Source organism: Hesperophylax consimilis, chromosome 8, assembly GCF_061612785.1.
Source record: "Hesperophylax consimilis isolate HC1 chromosome 8, BYU_Hcon_1.0, whole genome shotgun sequence".
NCBI lineage: Eukaryota > Metazoa > Arthropoda > Insecta > Trichoptera > Limnephilidae > Hesperophylax > Hesperophylax consimilis.
The window spans coordinates 31,603,976-31,627,306 of record NC_142843.1 but is presented as its reverse complement, the minus strand read 5'-3'; the positions used below and the strand labels follow the sequence as shown (position 1 = coordinate 31,627,306).

At 32.7% G+C, this 23,331-nt stretch overlaps 1 protein-coding gene across 1 annotated transcript; it reads right to left on the bottom strand.

The window, feature by feature from the left end:
* Nucleotides 1-3,735: 3,735 nt before the first annotated feature.
* On the bottom strand, nucleotides 3,736-22,401 carry LOC149421888 (aldo-keto reductase AKR2E4-like). Its single transcript, XM_089634589.1, has 7 exons — nucleotides 22,195-22,401; nucleotides 13,885-13,965; nucleotides 11,310-11,483; nucleotides 9,870-9,986; nucleotides 8,260-8,427; nucleotides 5,712-5,915; nucleotides 3,736-4,286 (listed from the first exon to the last, which is right to left on the bottom strand). Exons 1-7 carry the CDS (start codon nucleotides 22,252-22,254, stop codon nucleotides 4,107-4,109), a joined length of 984 nt encoding a protein of 327 aa, XP_089490715.1. The 5' UTR covers nucleotides 22,255-22,401; the 3' UTR covers nucleotides 3,736-4,106.
* Nucleotides 22,402-23,331: the final 930 nt, after the last annotated feature.

The window sequence follows — 23,331 nt, the reverse complement described above, 5'->3', positions numbered from 1 at the left end:
TAGGAAGGCTCAGTAACCAATTCTGCAATTGTTTTACCTACCCAAGGTATCCATCCTAAAATATCACCATGAACGGAATAATTATTGCAAAAAGAAGAAGACATCAAAACGTACCTTTCAAACTCACAGTATTCTTACAAATTAATACCCCTGACAGGGTCGATTGATGTAAAGATATAGAAGAGACCACGGAATATAATTTAGTGAATTTAAATTCATTGTTTATTTTTAGTGAAGAATCTTCAAGTTGGTATGCTTTGTGGCCCCAACTGCGATGGGTGAGACCTTTTTCTCCTATGTTCCAATCTGAGAGGATTAACTGTCCATCGAGTTTAGCGGATGTGTAGAAATTAATTGTCCCACAAAAAATAAAAACAGCTGACATAGTTATTGGACTGGTCCTTCGATTGTGTTGTTTCCCAGCAGCACCTTCTTACACCACCTCATACAGTGGAGTCGCAGTATTACCAAACCAAAGATGTACCATAAAACTATTTAGTCTTATGTTAAAAAATCAGCCTTTGTACACTTTGAAAATCCGAAAATAAGCAAATCTTTTCTATACTGCACGTGTGATCAAGGTTCGGAAATTTCAGTTAATAATTTTTTGTAATTATATACATTAAATATATATATGGAAATTTAAAAAAAAAAAAATTACCGAAAACTGAAAAAGGATTTACATTTTCCAAGGTGGCGCTTAATGTGAAGAGAGTGAAGAGAATCCAATTCGCCGTTGGTGTCAATGTCCCGCTCTGTTGGGAACAAGGCTCAAATATATGGGAAGCCAACTTATTTTTTTAATTTTTTTATTATTTTAATATAGATCATAGTTACATTAATACATACATATTTTGCAAAATATAATATTAAGGTTCATAATTGGTCATGTATACCTTATCAGAAAAGAGGAGCTCTTGTGCCTGATAAGGGAGCCACGATTCTTACTTAGATTCAATGTTATAATATTATGTTATGTGTAAAATATAAATATAATGTAGATATATATATATTTTTTTTTAATATAAGTTTTTTTGGAAAAAAAGTTTGATTTTATTTATTTGTTCTTGTTGGTTCGTAATACAGCGCAATTCGGAAGGGAGATTATTGTAGTTTTTTATGGCTTGGTAAATATAATGGTTTTGCATTTGAGTTGTTTTAAAGATTAGCGTAATAAATTGATTTCCATTTCTCATCAGTTTGAAAAATTCTTGATATTCTGTGTTATTTTTTTCTTTACACATTTTTATAATTGAAGTTTGCTTAAATATATCATCAATATTTGGTACTGGAAACAATTTAAAAAGCAATTTTGTTGGGAAAGTAGAGTTTTTTTTAAGTATTACCTTTATAATAATTTTTTGCGAGATTTTTACTGAGTTTAGGTTGTTTTTATAAGATCCTCCCCAACCTATGATTCCGTAAATAAGCAGAGAGTGGACAAGAGCATAATATACATTTTTTAGTATTTTCACATTTAAAATATTTCTTAACCTAACAAATATATAAATACATTTCCTTATTCTCTTTACTAACTCCGTAATATGGCTTTTCCATTTCAAATTTTCATCGATAATCACACCAAAATATTTAATTTCAGAAGATGAGTTGATTACAGTACAAATAGGATTAAGTAGTTTATAGAACCAGAAGACATAGCAGCATATCCAAGGACAACCCTGGTAAATTTTACAAAAGCGACAGGGTTACTGATAAAGGAGTGAGTTAAAATGGAAGATACAATCGGCCTATGGGCTAAGTGCTTACGGGAACTCTGAATTAACCGTGTCCTCTTCATTAACAAAAAAGATGGCGCTTACGAAAGGCCATGAAGGTTACTTTTTTGATAAAAAAATCTTATAAACGTATCTTATATATGTCTTTAGAAATATATATCTTATATATGTTTACATTATCCCCACACAGGAGGCCCCGAAGAAAGTAATTTCCTATGTAAACTTCTGAGATGCTTTGGCGAGGGTCTATTTTAAGGAAAGGAAGGTGAAGAAGCTATGGGAAAGTTAAATGTTATGCGGGTTCGGTAAGAATCAAGGTATTAGTATGTCCAAGAGTGTTGACATATGAATATATCCCTCCCATTGCGGCGCAAGACGAGGGTCGAGAGACCAGTTTGAGAGGTCAAGGGTCTCCCCAAACCAGCGTCTCCCGATCTGGCACGCCACGCAGCGGGTGGACAGGCGCATCCTGAACACACCTCACCCAATGAACCCCGGCACCTCTGCTAAATCACCAAATTTAGTGAACCACTTGGAGTGACCTAAGGCAGGGGTGTTGATTATATAATAAATGGTAGCGGTGCAGCAGTACCCAAACCCGTCTCCCAAATTCAATAATATGCCAAGTATCAAAACTACCACACAATTCCACCTCAATTCCTTTGATGACTGACGTAGAGAAGTATGAAAAGTAATACGTCAATTCGTGATGTATGCAGGGTAAATGCATTATATTTACTTTTTAAAAAGAAAGACAAACATTCCCAGGTTACGAATAACCCAACAATGTTTGAAAATCTCCTACTACCACCACAGAAAGCCGAAAATGTTGCTTGTGTTGTGATGGAGGACTTAGCCAGCCGAGGAATCGAACACGCGACGCTCGGGTGAGACCCAAGCGCTATGCCCACTCAACCACTGACCGGTTGACCAATGAATCGGTTATGTGTGTTACATGATTAAATAATTATTTGATGTTCGTAGTATTTAGGTTTTAACAACACAAATACAATTTGAAAGTAGAATAAATACTGCATCGTCATTTAATACAAGGATTTGTTTTACTTTTAGCACTCCACCCTATATCGACACTCAACGCTAGATACATTTCATTCGCAACCCACTGCAGAAAATCAATCTCTCTCAACTCAATGGGATCCCTATTTGGAGTATGTGAGGGATCTGGAGGGAGTGATGAGGGAACGGATAAAATTGGAAAATATAAATGCCTATTGCTATCAGAAATAACCGAAATAGTAAGTATAGGATTCTATTACGCAGCGTTCGTACTAGAAGAATTGGCTCTGGTCTAAACTTTGTATATTTGGTCAATGCAATTCACCCAAAATCCTCTTTTGGGCAAAGACATGATTTGTACCAGGCTCCACTTCTATTTAATAGTATTCCAGATCACATTAAGTCATCAAATTCCTTGTGTACATTTAATGTTAAATTATTTGTGCTCTCCGAGGATTTCCAACATATTCTTTCATCTTTGTCCTTTTAAATTGCGGCATAATATTTTATTTTAATATGTATATTTTTTCATCCTTTTCCTTTGATAATGTAATTTTTTCTCTTTCTTTCTTCTCTTCTTTTTAAAATAATAGTTTATTTTATTTTTTCTTACACTTAAATATAAATGTATATCATGGTAACCCTGCATGTTTACTACATTTTACCGTAATGAATTGGCTGGAATTAGATTAATAGGTACCATGTAGGTACCCAATTCGTAGAAACATAAATGTAATATTGTTCTCTTAAATCTTACTTTTCTTACTGTTTTTCGCACTTATTTATCCATTTCGGTGAGCACTACATCTAGCCATCGTTGCCAAACATTTTTTTTTTTCAAAAAAATATTTTTACAAAAATAGTACAAAGGGTATAGGTTAAAGGGTAAGCTTATAGGTTACATCCTATTTCTTCCATTCATTGTTTTGTTGTTTGTTCAAGTTTAGTGTATTTTTTAGTTGATATAATAAAAACGAATAAAAACTAGGAATATTTTTCACTTTTATTATTTCTACATTAACTATTCTAAAACATTTTCAAAATTAGTGACATGTTGTAACATTATTCAAAAAAAGTAACCCTATCCCAAGGTTTGTAGAGCATCTATTTACCTTATCTTACCGAAAATGACTCTATAGGAGATGATTTACAAATTATTCTCCCTCAATGACAACATTTCCTCGCGGATAAGTTTGGTTACGGTTATTTTTTAATATAATAATATAAATATTTTATTTACATCACAAAAAGGCATTTTTAGTACCAGATATTGTTAAATAATTAAAAATATTACAACTTTTCTCCCAAAATCTTCAAAACTGTGCTCTGAAAATGCAAAATGTGTACTATCGTTTAGAAGGGATAGTAAGGACTGTCTTTCCAGTACAACGCGTCGATTATCCTGAAGCCGGTGTTGAAGTTGTCGATTGCTTCTATTTCCTCGGGAGTCAAGGAGAAGTCGAACACATCGATGTTCTGCTGGATACGGGATGGCGTTACGGACTTGGGGATTGGAATCAAATTACGATCAAGCTGGAAAAATTCATTACAAATTATAAATAAAAAATTACATTTTTTAGAAATATAGGAAAAAAAAAATTCAAAGGTCTGATATAATTAATTACTTATTTGAGTGCACAGTTTAAATATTTTTTCCTCGTGGGATTCGGTGAAACATTTTGACTTGTTAATCAAATTCAACACATATACGCCAATCTCAGATCATGAGAAAAAAATAAGATTAATTAATCTTAAAAATTATTAAAAACAAATTGTTGTAGATTAAAACCTCTTTGTAATAATCAATGCAGATGCTCTAACACGATATTAGATCCATTAATTAAAGCTCAAAATTGATAATGCGGACTATTTACAAAGTACACTATATTCACCCCACGAAGGACTTATTTAACGACTTCAAAGTACTCAACATAAAATCCTTATACGTCAAAAACATATCCTCCTACTATAAATTCAAACATACGAAAAAAAATATTTTTGAATCGACCCATAATACAAGATATTCCAACAAATCCAATTATACTATTCCCCCAATAAAAACCTCAATAGCACAAAGACAATTTAACTTTCTTGCTCCAAAAATATTCAATAATTTAACGTTAGAAATAAAATCAATAGCCAAATACGACAGTTTCAGGAAAGCGCTCGGGGATTTTTTGATGTGTGATTGTAATAGTGTTAGTAGCCTATTCCAAGTACTCAGATAGAGGTGTATATATTGTTTATATGCGTGAGGATGCGTCATATGGGTGTATGTATACATGTGTTGTTATATGTATATAGGTATGTCTGCTGCTATATACACATGTGTGCTTGCATGCACACATATTAAAAATTATATATAGAATTATGTACATTTTTACAATCTAATGCTAATTTACTTCTTTCTCCTTTCTAATTTCTATCTTCTACTTTTTATTACAATTTTTACAAAATTTTAGCTTCATCTATAGTTACTAATTTCATATGTTTACACTAGATTTCATATTTCATACAAATTAATTACACTCAATCGGTCACCATGAAACAGGCAGCCGCCTAGTATGGTGATTCATTATATCTACTTTATGTAAATTTCAAAATAATGTAACATGTATTAAATAAATAAATAAATAAATATAAACAGCCATAAATGATAATATGAACTAGGTAAAGAAACCGAATATAAAACGGTCGCATCTGTGTCTTGAACCCAGGTCCTCTGGCGTTTCAGGGACTGGTGTCTTTTCCAATTGAACCATTGCCATCCTAATTACATTTCGTCATTTTTATCAATTTCATATTATTTTTTTTTTAATTACTAACATTACTTCAATTGTTTCTCGTATTTTTGGTTGCCATATTTTTGATGTGTTTGAAAAGTAATACCAAAAGATTTTTTTCTTGGATACGCCTTTCCAATCACTTCTTCTATAGTATCACTAAACAACAACTCACCAGATATCTCAGCACAATCTGCACAGTGGTTTTCTTGTACTTGTCTGCCATGGCGGAGAGGGTGGGGTCGTCCAGCTTGGGGGCCGCGGGGGTGCTCTGGCGTCTCCCTTCCGCCATGGAGCCTAGCGGCGAGTAGGCAACTATCTGGATCCCCCTCTCCTGGCAGAAGGTCACCAGCTTCTTCTGTACGAGGTTTGGGTTGACCTGTCAACAACAAATAATATAATATGCGCAACAACATATTTTGTACACACTTCGTACTTCTAATGTCATGGCATGTTTATTTTTATACTGGGTTCTAAGCATGAACATTGTTTAAGTTACATATTTATTTTGTTTTCAAGAACAATAATATTTATATATTATTTCAAAACCCTGCTACATGGTAATTATATCTATGTCGAGGAAGGTTAAGAAATAAACAGCAACATAAACATGTACTTCGTAAGAATAGTAATTACTAATCACAAACACATGACGGCCGGCGTGGTCTAGTGGTATACGCTTTTGACTACAGATCCGAAGGTCGCGGGTTCGAACCCGGCGTGCGCAAATAAATTTTATTTGATTGATTTGTGTTATTTCACAATTAATTAATTAAAAATAATATATAGTATATTTGCGGCACGTTCCAGAGTGGAAGATACTACCAGTATCGCCCTGGTGTAAGACCACCATTCAGAATTGAAACGTTGCTTGAAATGGCTTTAGCCGTGTTTGGTGACCAGATCTGAATAGCCAGGTACTTCCCCACCTTCCTCTTCCCCATCTCCCTCCCCTCCCCAATACCCTCAGCCTCACAACATACCCCAATTGGGGATGCCATAGTCTCACTGGCTCCAGACGGGAGCAGTTGGGACTCTTGTGCGGTAATACTGTAAAAAAAAAAAAAAAAAAATATTGATTTGATTAAGAAAACATACAATAAGAAATAAAATAAAAAATGCAAATAAAAATCGTTGGACGAATAGTAATCAAAAATCACAAACAGATTGATTTGATTGAGAAAACATGCAATAAGAATAGTAAATAAAAAACCTATTAAATTATTCTTTAATACAGAAGAATTATCATTATTTTAAAATTATGTTTAAAGAAAATACGTGGCATTTTAAAAATAACATTAGAAAAATTCCTGATATTTATTATTTGAATACAATGTTTGATTTTTTATGTTGTTTTTGTTACTGTAAAATGGAATAAAGAAAGGGAAATAAAGTATATGACAAATTTCTTAGGAAGGTCGTTATGAAATGAAAATATTTAATTAACTTTTTGATTATGAACATTTGCCAACTCATTTGAGACTGTTTGCTTAGTCAGATTGGAGAATGGTGGCAGAAATATTATGTTTTAAACATTTAAAATGAATTATTAGGTAGCCCTAAACTGCTTCAACATGACGTTTATTCACGTACCCACAAGACATGCTACTTAAATATTGCAATAATAATAGGTGTAGTAATAATGACTTCACGTACTCATCGTTTCCCGGAATGCGTCGTTATGGAAATAAATTCAGTGAAAATGATGTGTTTGGCATTGATAATTCCAATAGATAGTTGATTGCAAACCCATTAAAAAGCATAGGAATACCACCATCTTTTTATCGTATTTAATCAATCGAGGAAGACATGGTACGTAAATCAGATACTTGAGTCGGGCCATGTCAAGAGTCAGATTAATAGATAGAGTGTATGAGACTTGAAGTGTGTTCCAAGACCGAGTTGTTTGGCGGTCCGTCCTGTCTGCCTACCCCTGCGCGGAAACTTTGTAATAGCTAGTTAATTTGTTATTTATTAATTGTATCATCACTATTTGTTTATTTTTAATACGCCTATGCCATACTCATTATTCATCCATTTACGTGGTACAATCGTGGGAGCCCCCGTTCAATTTTCTATGCTCCGAAAGCGAGAACTTCTGTCCATCAGAACTAGCTTACCAAAATAGCATTTTGATCATTGTCTTTTTCAACGTCACTTACAGATAGTTTAACAACCATCTTTTGATGCATGTCACAAGATATTAAAACTGCCCCCATGACGTTTAGTTTTATTCTTTGCTCCATTTCCTATTGACCTTTTTCAGTAGTACTAACGTAAAGTAATACAATGATATCACCTCTTGCATCTCTTTATTGTATTATTGTCTTTCGTATTATTTTAAATCATCAATAAACACGTGTTACGTACATAGTTATACTGTTTGTCATTACTTCTACTTGTTTACGTATTTACTTTATTTCTAATTTTTACGGTACCCTGTACTTTTGTGTGTTCTGCATTGTAACCACTGTAATATATGTAGAATCAAAAATATGTAAATTTGTTATTTGCTGTTTGACAACAAGATAACAGTTTTCTAATCTATATACATAACGTTTCTTATTTACACACATATTGTCCTTACTTATTCGATACTACTGTAATCATTTCATGTATGGGTTACTTATTCTGCTAACTCCCACTTATACATTTGTACCGTCAACATCATGTATTATTTTGCCTTAGACCACCACGTTACTATATGAAAGACTAAATATTACCTCAATTTGGTTAACCACGGGTTTGACTTTGGACGAAGCTAGCAGTTTCTGAAGTTGAGCTTCGTTGAAGTTGGAAACGCCAATGGACCTGGTGAGGCCTAGTCTCTGTGCCTCCACCATGCCCTTCCAGGTGTCCACGAAGTCTATGTTGGTCAGGTTTCCTTGTTTCTGCAAATATATCAATAAATCACTTACTACACGAATAGTACGTACTTGTTGATTATTGGTCTTTAAATCAAAATGGTATAATGATGTGACAAGGGAGTCGACAATCGATGCTTTATACATTAACATTATTTTGATTAATTGTATGTATCTGTCACGTAGGTATACTATCGCACAATCTTAAAAAAAATTAACGTTTATTCAAAGATTTTATAATTTCTTGTTCAATTCTGTTATAGAGATAATACATAGACTGGACAATGAACTTTCAGATGTGGCTGATATTTTCGATTTAAATCTTGACACATTCAAAGCCAAATTAGTTCAGCACTTTTTAGTTAATGTAAATAACGAGAATGAATGCATATGCTCAAAGCCCCGTAGAAAGCGTTCAAAGTTGGTTTGAAAGAATAGATATGTAAATACGAATGTTAGAGGGAGCGTGCTAATATTAAAAAACGATAATAATTAAGCGAAAATGATGAAAATATCTAATAAAATACGACTCATTATATATAGGGAAAAATCTCTCGACAAATACTTTAGTTGCATTTTAAGATAAACTGTGAATTTTTTCATGTGTATAACATATTATGATTTTTTTCTATCGAGGGTATTCCCATTTTTTATGCCGAAAAATGTATAGATAATATCTTAAAAAATTACAATTTTTTTTGGAACTTCAAAACTTAAAGAATTAACGAGAAACTTATAAATCAGTAGAAATTGTGCATGCGGGTGCAATATCTTTAAAAATATTTAAAATCTCACTAACTTTAAGGGTTCCTTAAAGTTAGTGAGATTTTTTTAAATTCTCAAATTAAGTGTTTTTACATGTGTTTTTCGATCTCTGTCTCACTAGAATATACCTGTGTCGAACAACTAAGTATATTGCGTTTCGTATTTTATAATTTTAATATTTTATTGTGTTATACGATTGTTATCAATTTAATTTATAGTCGTTATGTAAAAACGTAATAAAAAAAAATAAAAAAAATAACTGTCGGTTGTATGGAACATCTTTGTATGCATACCTAAGTATTTTATAAAATAACTTTTGATAAAAAATATTATTCCATTAAGATGAAGGGGATTTAGGTTAAGTTATGTAATGTATTACGTTAGCTTTATAATGAATTGTTTTCCATTCGTTTATTTCAGTCCGCTTCGGTTTCTTCGGAAAAAACACACATGAAGAATAAACACTGAAGATACCCACAGCACTCAAGGTGAAAGTTTATCGATTTGCAACGAACATGTGGAACATAGATAATGAGTTGGTTTGTTTTATTTTAAGCATCACGATGTAAGAATGCACATTGAATTACTGCTTCAGTAAGGATACTATGTAACCTAAAATTGCAGTCAGTTGTTTAAATGACTTTGATGAAGATATAATAAATCCCACTGCAAGTAAGAAATAACAATTAAGAAACTGTACTTACGTCCACACTGACAGGCCAGTGGATGAGGTAAAGGTCTACGAAGTCAAAACCGAGGTTTTCGAGGGACTCGCGCAGGGCGGGTACCACCTGCTCCTGCTCGTGTCGGTTGTTCAATAGCTAAAGTCAAACACACCATATTTGTTAAGAGCTGGATACTGTAGTTTTCCACGTTCAATTTTTACACTAATTGCACAACATAAGACTCCCATGGCTTTAGTCCAACCTTTCATTAAAACACTCACAGAGAATAGAAAATACAGAGCTGCTCGAGGGAAACAAACCAAGTTTGAGAACCAAGAGCGGGGTGGTAGCGCGGAGGTGTCCCTTTCACTGATTTGCCAATGAATGAATCCAATAGTCCACAGTTAATTTTATATTTTAAATATATTTTTCTTACGAGCAATTTAAGTAAAATAAAATAATATTGCTTTGAGAAATTAATGTCTATCCTTTTCCTATCCCGTGTATTAGAATTGAAACGTTGCCTGAAAGTGTTTCTGCCATCTAGACTAGTCAAGTCTGTACTTCCACATTTTCTTCATCACTTAAAAATAATAAGGTGATTTTTATTGCACCGTTTTTGTGAAACTCACCTTAACAAGACTTCCTAGGCTCTATCTAGTTATGTATAAACAGATTCAGAAAACATACTTGAATGGCATGTAACTTTAGATAAACACAGTACAGTAGTCTCCGAGAGAGTTTGTACGTTACACCAACGTTATAGTATCTTCATTCTTTTTCGTTTTCATACAATACTTGTGAGAAGGAAGATTTCGTCAGGGCTTACGCACAACCTGGCTCTGGGACTACTATACATATGATATTGCAAGCAGAGAACACAATATTAAAACAATGCACATTCTATTTTATTATTCTTTATCAATATAATATCTTCCTTTCCTTTATAAAACAGGAGTTGATATATTTATTTAAAATATTTATATACCCCAATTATGGTATGTTGAGAGGCTGGAGGTATTGAGGAGGGGAAGGACTCAAGGAGGAGAAGATGGGAAAGTACCTGGCTAATCAGACATAGTAACCAAATAAGGCCAAAGCCATTTCAAACAACCTTTCAATTCTGAATGGTGGTCTTATACCAGGGCGATACTGAGAGTGTCTTCAACTTTAGAACGTGCCGCAAATACATAATATATTATTTTAAAGTAAATTGTGAAATTACATAGATTCATCAACTAAAATTTGAATTAAACCAGCGACTTCCGGCTTGGTAGTCGATCGTCTTACTTCTCGACCATGTAGGCGGAAACCACGGAGGCAAGTACTAATCGGATAGCCTAGCTAGGCAATGTACGAGTATGTGTGCATGTCTACTATTTATGCACTTGGTTATCTGAAAAGACAGCTTGTCTCGTTTTTCCTCCCACATCAAGACATTCTTCAAAGTGCAGTTAGGTAAAAGTAATGGTTGCGTACCTTAGTGGTGATGAAGACATCTTCCCTCCGGATGGTCCCATCCCGTATCTTGGTCCTCACTCCCTCTCCCACCTGCTTCTCCGTTTTGTATAGTGCCGCCGTGTCCAAGTGTCTGTAGCCCGCCGCTATCGCCACCTCCACAGCATTCTTCACTTCATTAGGATCACCGCCCCCCTGAAAATTATATTGTTTTTTATCACATAGGTACACTTGTGTTTTAAGAAAGATAAACATTCCCGGTTACGAATATATTTGAAATAATAAAATAAATATTTGAAAATCTCCTACTGTGGAGGTCCACAGTAAGAGGAAAATGTTGCTTGTATTGTGATGGAAGACTTTGTGAGAACTCACGAAGACTGCGTGCTAACTCAGCCATTGACTGGTTTTGACTGATCTGTAATCTTTGTATCAATCTGGGTGTGTTTATTATGAAGGTGTTTTGGACACGTTGAGCGAATGGAAGGAGAAACGAACGTTAGAAAAATCTAATCAAATCTAAATTCATATCGCGAGTGAATCAAGGATGAAGTCGGAAGACATGGTACCATGGTACGATCGAGTGAATTAAATCCTTCAGTGACGGGGTATGCATGTAAAGAAATGTGTGTCAAAATAGAGTAGCGTGACATTTGAACATCTCTACCTATACTTAAATAAAACAAATAAATAGCGCCAGGGTTATCCAGTATTTGAGATTACACTTGTATGTGCTATATTAATGCAGCTTTATTTGTTTGATTTTAAAGATTATTTGTTTTTCGATTGATTAATTATTTATCAATAGAAAACTCTTTCATAAAAGGAAACATGGTAACGTCTGGGTTGCTAGTCATAACAATAACTGTTTGTAAAGGACTTTGTAAAAAATAAACATTATTGGTTTATGCATACAAATATTAATTAAAGTGTACGTTGTTGGTATCAATTTTATAATTCTATCATTCTGTTGGTCATTGGATGTACATTATTCCATTCTAACATTCTATAGGTCATTGGATGTACGTCCTATAAAAACATGTGTAGCTACATATTCCATTCTATCATTTCAATGGTCATTGGATGTATGTTCTGTAAAAACATGCGTATCTGCATATTCCATTCTTTCATTCTATGGGTCAGTAGATGTCTGCATTATTATTCTGCATCTTATTGCCTTATTCCATTCTATAATTCCATGTGACATTCGATGAACATCAATGTACATTATTTAATTATTCCACTCTATCATTATATTGGTCATTGGATGTACGTCCTGTAGAAACATGTCTACCGACATTATTATAAAACATTAACAAATTTAAGAAAATCGTTTTAGGTGATATATTCGTGCTTCGTTTAATTTTTGATGCGAACAAATTGATTAAATAACACTGATTTTCAACTTAATTATTACAACCGACGGTAAAATAAAAAAATATTTTGATATAATTGATTACTCGTTTGATTAATTATCGTTTTAAGAAGTGTGTTTTGACTCGTGTCATACTTGTGAATTATATTTTCAAGTAATCAAAGTGCTGCGCAGTAATTATGCCGATAAATGCAAGAATATCATCAAGATGCGCTGGCCAACCCCTAAGACTTCTGACATTTTGCGATGTACTGCTCTTAGGAGAACTGTCAGAATACAGATTCTAGATGAATTCTCTATTTCTTAATATTTTTCAAAAAAAATTACAGTTCTTGAAAGGAGGTGAAAGACTCTTTCAGATTTTATTTTTACAAATTGACAAATGCATATAATAAAAAAAAATTATCGCAAACAATGACAAAATGTTAAAAGTTGCTTACCGATGAATTTTGTCTTATAAACTGTAATTACTACTTTACTCGAAACTAAAACACATATTTAATTAAACAAAGGTATTATAAAAGCCAATTTCAATTCACTTTTTTCGTTTAATAGAAAAATATTTGTTAAACTATTCGAATTCCGCTTCACGCTTCTTAATACGCAAAAAATGAATGGCAATTCGTTCGGAGGGGGAGAAAAAGATGCATTAAAGTTCAATTTTTTCTCAATCAAAGTTATGTTTGATGGTTAGGAAACACGCATAAATTGTTAAAATAACCCACACTCACAATATAAAAACCTGTTTTGTGCATGTTTAGTTAAATCCCTGTCTTCATTAGATATTTACTTTGAAATCAATTTTTGTTTTTTGAATAGCTTTTGGATGAAGCGGAATTTAATAACTTGACAAATAGCGTTTGCGATTAATTTTTTAATGCAAACTTAAAGCGCTGTGTTGTCTCTTTCCATTGCTGTTTAAATCATATTTCTTATCATAATACAAAATGAGATAGATTTATGAGATCGTGTCGGACTGGGACATATATCTCCCAAAAAGCTCTACGGGTGTTTCTTGTCCCTGAAGAATATTTCTCAAAATAGCCCAAGGGAATACATTTATTTGTCATTTAAACACAAAACATTAAATGTCTGCGGTAGAATGGCTGACGTTGACAACAAGTCTTCGAGATTCACGTTTATTATTAAAAAAGTTTTCATTGTAAATAAAGGGTTATATAATTAATATATTTTTACTTTGATAGTGTTTGTTGTACTCACCACAGCGGTCCCGAGGCCCAGAACGGGAATCTCATTTCCATCGTTCAACCGGAGTGTGGTCGCCTTGCCCGATCTGAAATTCTGAAACATTAATTGAATTCAACCAGCTGATTCTCATAAGCAAACGAGTATACATACATAGATACACATGATGGTAAACAATACGTCAAATAATGTTCATGAAAATGTCTCTCGAACGGGCGTTCAATACAGCGTTAATACATTTTACAACAACTAGTAGTTCCGTTCAGTCGACCTCGCGTCCTTGTGACAATTCTTTTTTCAAACATTCTTCAGCCATTACGCAGGTACCATAATACTGAAAAAAATGCGAATAAGAAAGTAAAAAAAACACGAAGATTTTTCATTTCAAATAATTTACCCGCAAAAAACAGTGCACTGTTTTTTAAAAACTATATTACATCTATTTTATAACTTCACATAAAAAAGTAAAAAAAAAAAAGTTATTTTGGCAGAGTATTGTATCTTTCTATCCATGAACTATAATAGTCCACAACTCTACCAACTACGCCAAACGACGATCAGGTAGGAACGAAACTTATTTCGTATATTAACTGATATAATGTCCTCCGATTTCAGAGAAATTGGCATATATCCGTTTGTGTGCGTGATTGCCATCAAGTTGAGAGAATTCATTGTCATTGACAATGAATCTATCTCCCGAGTTTTAGTTAGATCGGATGTCGGAAAGCGCGTTAATTTCCGCTTTCAAGATTTGTATTAATTGATTCTAATCCGAAACAAATGTTTATTTAATTATTGAAGACAATATTGGCGATTACTAAACGAAAATCTGAAACAAAAAAATCAGAAAAGGATACGGTCACATCTAGGACTCGAACCCAGGACCCTTGTCTTTCCGGGACACAAGTCCTGTCAAGTACTGTCCCGGAAAGACAAGGGTCCTGGGTTCGAGTCCTAGATGTGACCGTATCCTTTTCTGATTTTTCTGTTTCAGATTTTTGTTTAGAAATCGCCAATATTGTCTTCAATAATTAAATATTACAATTTGAGGTTTTACTCAATAAAGTTATTCCGAAAAATAAATAAATGTTTATTTATTATTATTATTATTTTAAATGTAAAAAATTCAGCCTACGTATGTTTGCGCTCGCAAAACTCGAAAAGTAGTCGACCGATATTGCTGAAAATTTCAAAGTTTTTATTAGTGCCAAGAGTGTTTTTTGGTTGGTTTGCAATGGTTGGTATAATTGAAATTAGCAATCTATATAAATATTCAGCATGCCTATGGTTTATGTTCAAAAACTCGACAAGTATTGGACCGATTTCTATGAAAACATTGTTCTTATTAGTGCCAGGAGTGTTTAGATAGTGGTTTGAGTGGTAGAAAAAGTCGGGGACGTAATAATAACATTTTTGACCGACTTATTATTATACAAAGAAAGTAAAATATTTAATATATAGAAATTATTTATCAAAAAAACCATGGAATATATATTTAAAAACCAAATTATTTTCGAAAAAAATAAGCAAAAGGACTAAAACGTTACACCACCCAAATCAATACCAAATTAATGCAAACACCCACTGTATTACTTACATACAGGCAGTGCCTTTGTAGGTTCCCATAACTTGCGATTTTTAAACAATTTATTTGTATGTATTTTTTATACTAAAAGTGTTTGTATTTATGTGTTAAAGAAATGGAAAAAAAAAACAAAGGGAAAAAGTTGTGCCTGTGGCGGGCGGCGTGGATTAGGTTTGTATACAAATCCACAATTTTATTTTGAGGTTAATAGAAATTTGCAAATTTGACCTTCAAAACAAGAGAAAGGTCACTGTCTATATGACATTTAGAAAAACTACCCGCATCCACTTTTCCCATCCTTAAAGCAGAATTTTAATGCAACTCGACGAATTTATGATTATTTGTGGAATCGATGCAACTCGATTTCAAAAAATACTTTATAACTCCTGGACTACGGTGAGGACTTCAGCTATGTATCTATATTTGTAAAGAAGAGTGGTCTGGTGAGGCTTTGTTTTTCATGCAAATCTACAGTTTTTTTTTCGCGATTGATGAAACTTTGCACACTTGACATAACAAGAGGAACATCACTGTGTACATAAGATTTCTAAAAACCACCCCCATTCCCCTTTCACACTCCTTATTTTATTTCAAATGCGAAATATTTTCCCAAAACTATATTTTTATTCTTTATTAAAAATAATAAATAAATAGATATAAGAATATAAAAATATTGAATTACTGTAAAATGTATGAAAAATGATTTCTCATTCCCTATCAATTTATTTTTTGCCTAGGTATAACTTATGCATTTTTTGTGTGGACATATCGACGGCAGGTGTTAAAGAAATAACAAAAAATGGTTGATTTAGGTACTTGGCAAAAATATTTTATTTTATATGAAAATAGAATTCTTTGTTTATTGCAATTATTGTAGAAATACATTTAATTTTCAAACAAAAACTATAATTTTATTGTAGAATCAAAATGTACTGATATTTTGCTGAATTAAAACTTTTTTTTTCAAATACGTATATATTTATTGTTATTAAGTTTAATTTGTAGAACTCCATTTTATTTTTTTATTTTTTATATATACAATAATATTATTATTGGGTTTATAAAAACAGTTTATTTTTAAACAAGTTCTGCTGTGTAATTATTATTACGCGTGACAGCTGAATCTTTTAGAGCAGTTAGAAATTAACAAAAACTCTAATAATCCGAAAGCTATTCTAATTAATGAACAAACAAATATAATTCGTTCACCCCTACTAGATATCTTCAAACCTAATGCAAATATGAGTGCACTATGAAGTACTTAATTATGCTATTAAAATAACCCTATGAGTCATCGTTTGGGAATAACTAACATAAAGACATTCAGTCAAATTTAAACATTACACTAATTGGGGAAACTTTGCTGGGGTAATAACCATTAATAATTTTTAATATTTTACTTAGAAATCAATTAAGAAATCAGTAAATGAAATTAAAATACCTACCTAGAAATAATATAAATGTATCGTCTGTAAGTGGGCTACCCACAGTTTGATAATGCCTTCAGAGGGCGAAACAGCTGTCACGCGTAATAATAATTACACAGCAGAACTTGTTTAAAAATAAACTGTTTTTATAAACCCAATAATAATATTATTGTATATATAAAAAATAAAAAAACGTATATATTTCTTTATTACACATTTTCTAAATTTTCAACTTCTTTTTAAAAAAAGACGGCTTCTCAAATGAATTGAGATTTCTTATTATTCATCATGTCTAATAGTTGAATTTGCATTTATAATTTATCATAAAATATTAACCTGAGTGATTTATTCACTTAAAACTCTCCCATGAAGAAAAAAGTGCTTACCTGATAAGGATATTGAATTATAAAGTGGAAGTTCATAGTAGGAAAAGTTCTGGACGTCCGAGGTAGATATGGCACTATCAAGTTAATCAAATGTTTGGTAAAATGAGGCGTATGTAAACGTAAAGATCTAAGAAATGTGTGTAATCAGAATGTATGTAGTGGAAGTGAAAGGTAGAAGATGTAGAGGTCACCAGAGGAAGACAAAAACTAAATAGGTACTTATCTGTGGTAAAGCGAGGCGTAGATATGTATAAGGTTGATGTCAGCGAAATGGATATAATTAAGAAAGGGATGTGTAGTTTGTTTGGTATAAATCGGCGACGCGAGAGGAAGACATGGCACGATGAAATTAATGAAATACCTACAAAATGTTCCTTTTCACTGATTGAAAATATTATTATTTCCACCTTGAAACTACACCCAGCTTACTAGAATTCACAACAGAGAAATGCCGGATTTTAACCTTCTTTATATAAATAGCGGGTGTCGAAGAAGGTTGTCTGTGGCGGCCGGGGTTTGATGATTTTTATATAAATCAATAGTTTCACTCCGATATTGATGAAATTTTACACACTTGACCTTCAGAACAAGAGGAATATCATTGTATAAGTCTGATTACAAAAAAACTATGTGTAAAGCCCGAGGAACGCCGGGGAGTTCAGCTATACTCAGTCAATGAACCTAACACTATGGATCTACATAATATAATGCTTAATTCTTTAAAGAACTATCATGGTTGTGACGAATCGTAAATAGAAATTTTCATTTCACCACAAAATATCGGCTGTCGGAGAAAATAAAATGTTTTTAGGAATAAACATTTTCTCTTGCATTGTGTACTTTTTAAAATGTCAGGCGAAAGTGATATTATTTGCTATGTATTCAGTTAATCGGTTACTGTTTACCGATGCTGTTAACAATATCAATATCAATAAAACGTAAAGTCACAAGAAGGAAATCCATAATTGGTTTATATAAAACTTATGTACAAACTGAAATAAATATAAACTGTCGATTACCCGAAAATTAATAAATAAATATCACAAATAGGTACTCGAACTCCATTCTGAATCACTTCCTCCCATTAATAAACCATCTAAGGATAACAAATTATTTTAAGCAATAATTATTCGAAATAATCAATATTGCCGACGGGAATTGAAACCGCAGCCTTCCGATTGCCAGCAGAGGATTGCCAGCATTAGAGCAGCTGAGGTTTATCAGTCGGCGGCATTTATTTTTTCTCCGAAGATTTTTCAATTTGTATGGTGAATAATTATTGTTTATAATAATTAAGATAATTATTCGGAATCGCTGGACACGGATAAAACGAAATATTTTTAAATAAAACCTTCTGATTTACCTTAATGACTATAAAAGGAATCTGATGAATCTGATGATCTGCATTTGAGAAATTTTTAATTTTAGCATTTTAATTTTTAATACTTAAATCGAAAATTCACTTTCGTTGTATGGGATGACATGAATGATTTCTGTTGATGACATTTTCTTTTGTTGGTATTCCTGATATATGAGTGGCTAGAATTTTAACCATTTACTCTATGCAATACTAAGTAGGTACTATTTTGGCCAAACTCGAAAAATATTAATATATTTAGGTATGTTTTATAAATAAAAAATTTAAAAAAAAGGTAAGGTTATTAAAAGTTAGGTTATTATAGGTTAGGTTGGGTTGTGATAGGTTAGGTTACGTTGGGTTATGCTAGATTAGGTTAGGTTAGGTTGTGTTATTATAGGTTAGGTTAGTATATAGGTGAGGTTAGGTTAGGTTAGGTTGGATTATTATAGTTTAGGAAATGTTAGGTTAGGTTAGTTTGGGTTATTATAGGTTATGTTAGGTTGGGTTATTTTAGGTTAGGTTAGAATATACGTTAGGTTGGATTATTATAGGTTAGGTTAGGTTAGGTTGCTCTATTCTAGGTTAGGTTAGGTTGGTCTATTGTAGGTTATGTTAGGTTGGATTATTATAGGTTAAGTTAACCTACCTAGTGTTTGAACAGAGTAAATTAAAATTAAAAAATTCCCAAATGTTGTCAGATTCATTTTATAGTAATGAAGGTATATCAGAAGGTTTTATTTAAAAATATTTCGTATTATCCGTGTCCAGCGATTCCGAATATTTACCATAATTAGTTTTCCTTGTGCTATGCATACAAAACTACTCTTAAAACAGTAGTTTATTCGGAAAGGGGCAGTGTTATGCTGAGAAAATATACGTTATCCCATGGATAAGCTATCAAGAGGATGGTGAAATACCCCCTAACCAGTATAGTGCCTATAGGTAAATACCGGTCAAAATTATTTCAGACAACATTTATAATGAATTTCAAAAATCTTATCTAAATCGTTAATTTATTCTTCCGTCAATCCATGAACTTGCATATTGTCTTATTAAACCATTCTTGTAAAATTTAAAACTAATATGGCTCTCAATGAAAATACCGTTGTGTGCTGAAAAGATTAAAAGACAGTGAGATTCCATTGATCTAATTTATAGTATTCACGTACAGACAATGTCCGGCCAAGTGTGACGTCACAGGAACATTGTGTCCGTGTGGATCATGAACCTGAACTTTTTAGGTCCATGGTGTGAATGCTTGTCGTTCGGCCTGTGACGTCATACTAGCCCGTGAACACTAGGCTTTTATCTTCTATCACGGTATTCATCGCACACTGCACGAATGTTGTGTTACTTTTACGAATACGTGTTACTTTTATCTACCAAAAAGGTTATTTAAATTAATTTAATTCTGCAAATGAGTACCAGATAAGAATTACCTAACTTCCCAGTTACTGGATGATGATTGTGTAACTATCGCACATTTTGGTAACCCTGAGGTCATAAGTTATGACTGCATATTAATTGCTAACGATAAGTAGGTATCTACTAAGTGAATAATCATTACGAACATTTTTATGTCAATCATTAATTATAAACTAACAAACTTGTTTTAAATTATCATTAGTTATCAAAATGCTTTATTTATATTTATACTGCAAGTAATAATCTTATAAAGCTTAAACATTTTTTGTTTACGGATATTATACCCTCTGGTAAGATTATTCGCATAATAAACTGGATAATTAACAAATTAATACCTTATTACATCATCAACTAATTATTTTTATTCTTAAAGTATTAAAAAAAAAAATTATTCATAACTGCATTCAAATACTGCACACGCCTATTTATAATGTAATAAATATAAATGAATCTATTTAGTTATGTTTTAAGATACCCTTTAGCAAGTCTTTTATTTCAAAATAATTAATATCTATTTTTTATATAATAATTATATTCATATGCACATAGTATTCCTGATATATAGGTAGGTATAAATATTTTTTTTGATGAATGGAAAAACTTAAATTATCGATTATGCGAAATATAGGTAAACTTTGTAAATACTTCTTATTGAAATATTATAAAACCGCATTGATGCATGTTTATAATTTAAGCTTAAAAAGAAGGGCAAGAAAACAACAAAATTTTAAAAATCTACTCCTACAATAACAGTAAGCAGAAAATGTTTCTTGTGCAGTGATTGGGGACTTAGCCAGTCGAGGAATTGAACTCATGAACTCATCTGGGTGAGACCCAGGCGCGATGTCAACTCAGCCACTGATTGGTATTATGATAAAATATTTTTATTTTTGAATAGTACTCCATAACCAAGAGCAGGGTAAAGTTAAAAGAAAAAGAACGAATTAATGCAAGGAAGTTACGATAACTAAAATAAAACAAGAATTGAGATTATAATTTCATTGATCTAGAAACGTATTGTATTGTTGTAAAAATTCTTTTTTGTCAATGTTCTTTACGAGCTTAGCAACTTACGGCCATTTTTCAAGGTAAATCAAATAATTAATATCAAATTAAGACGAGACCTAAAATTAAGCCAGCATCTTAACGACGTAAGTGACTAAAATATGCCTCAGAGTATATTGAACAGACCTGCAATTGAATTTGCCCTAGCAAATGTCTAAAATAATGTGAGAATCCTAACGATGTCGGAAGTCGTCTAAAAACAATATTCGGCGTTATGTACGGACCTACATCGAAAATCCATCTTTCCGTGGGGTTTATTTTCATTGTTTTGGATGAACGTATTACTAAAATAACAAACATTTCTATAGAGAGCCCTCAAAAAATTACAAATTAATCGTTTAGAAAAATAAAATCTGGTGCTTACCGATAATTTTAGAGTTGAAATACGTTTTATATAATTTTCAAACTGTTTTACATCAAATATTTTAATGGTAAGGTCCTGTTTTTATTAATCTTAAATATAAATAACTTACACCCGTTGGGATCCCTCTAGAAACATTAGAGGTTTTAGTAATACGTTCACAGAGAAAATTAAAATGTGAGCTTAGAGCAAACCCTAGTTATTTGAGTCATGTCGCCTTAACTAGACCACTATATTCATTAAAAAGCAAATTTAACTTTAACCAGTAACCACCAGACACAATGTTATTCCTTGGAATTCTACGATATGATGGACATCAGAATATAACAGATATTAAAATTGTTTCCTCCAAAAATCAAAGACAAAGTCAAGTGTTTTATTTAAGGATTTTCATGGCCTATTGATAATCTAGCTTTCTTTAAACTGTTTTCTCCTTGCGCAAATCTACTTGGCACGGCAAATTGACCATAAACATTGGTTTCAGTAGGGGTCACGTGGAGCTCATATTCCAAAAAATATCAAAATTACATAACCTAGGTTCACATATTTATTTGCATTTGTAACAGGTGTTCTGGGTTAAAGATGGATTGAAAGTACTTGCATTGCCATAATAAAATAAACTCAAACGTAGAATTAATAATATAAAATTGTGAAACTACGTCTAGAATCTGATGCAAATGATTTACGTACATAATAATATTTTATTTACAACTTACTGCAAAACTCGAACCGATGCACAAAATAAGGCAAAACAAACACACCGATAATTTCTGCATGTTTGGTCGAGAGAGGAAGATTGTTGATGTTGACGAAGAAATATAATTGGAAAGGTAATGGACCTGGCCTGAGGACAGTTCCGATACAACTGGCAGTTGGTGGCTGGCTTGACAGTCTGCTGTGAGTGAACAGCTATGTTGTGTGGTCCACCGTTCACCGTTGTGTTTACCTCTCGGAGATACTGGCACATAGTATCACAGTACCACATGATAGTTGACCTCGCTCCGCAGATCAATGGCTCGGAGTTTTTGAAATATCGGCCAACTCGGAATACAGTTATGCACTGATGGGACAGGTTGCCGGTCCGTGGCCAATTAATGCACCCATTTAATTGGTTTGTTTGTGGGTTCACTTATGATGCATTTATATTTGTATAATATAATGTAGTTAAAATATAAGGTTGTCAGAAAGCAAGACTTGCAGTCCACAATAAAGTTCTTCAACCGATCCTAGTGAACAGCCTTGAGGTATGGATGTGGTAGACGAAGGATGAACGCCAGTCGAATGCAATAGAAATTATATTCCTGATGTTGGTTTGTGGTAAAAAATATAAATGATAATTTAGAAGGCCCTAGTTGGGGATGTAGAGCAGATAGATGGAAAAAGGAGCATTCAGGAAGATATGACACGATTGAGTGAATACGTGAGTTGTTATATTATCAAGAGGCGGAAAAATAGATGAATATATTATATAAGTCGATGATGAAAGTAACTGAAGCGAGAAGTGTGTGCCAACACAGCGTTGTCACGTTCAAGTTAAATTAATATTTAAGTCAAGTCACGTACGTTGGTGACGTAATAGAAGTAAGTAATTTAATAATGTATAAACGTGAATGAAGCAAGTAGTGGGTACCAGTTTTGTAGCATTCCTTCCCGATGGCTGCACCTCTAGATAATGGGGTGATGTCTTTTTCTTAATGAAGATTAACTTGCATCTATGTCGGTCATCGTCAAATACAGTTTCCCGCTGAGAGTCAGTTTATTGACCTAACGCGAGTTATTGCTTGCCTCACAGGTTCCTCAGAGATGGATTAATGGTAAACCGCAGTCTATAATGCGTTTACGTGTGCAGCTTA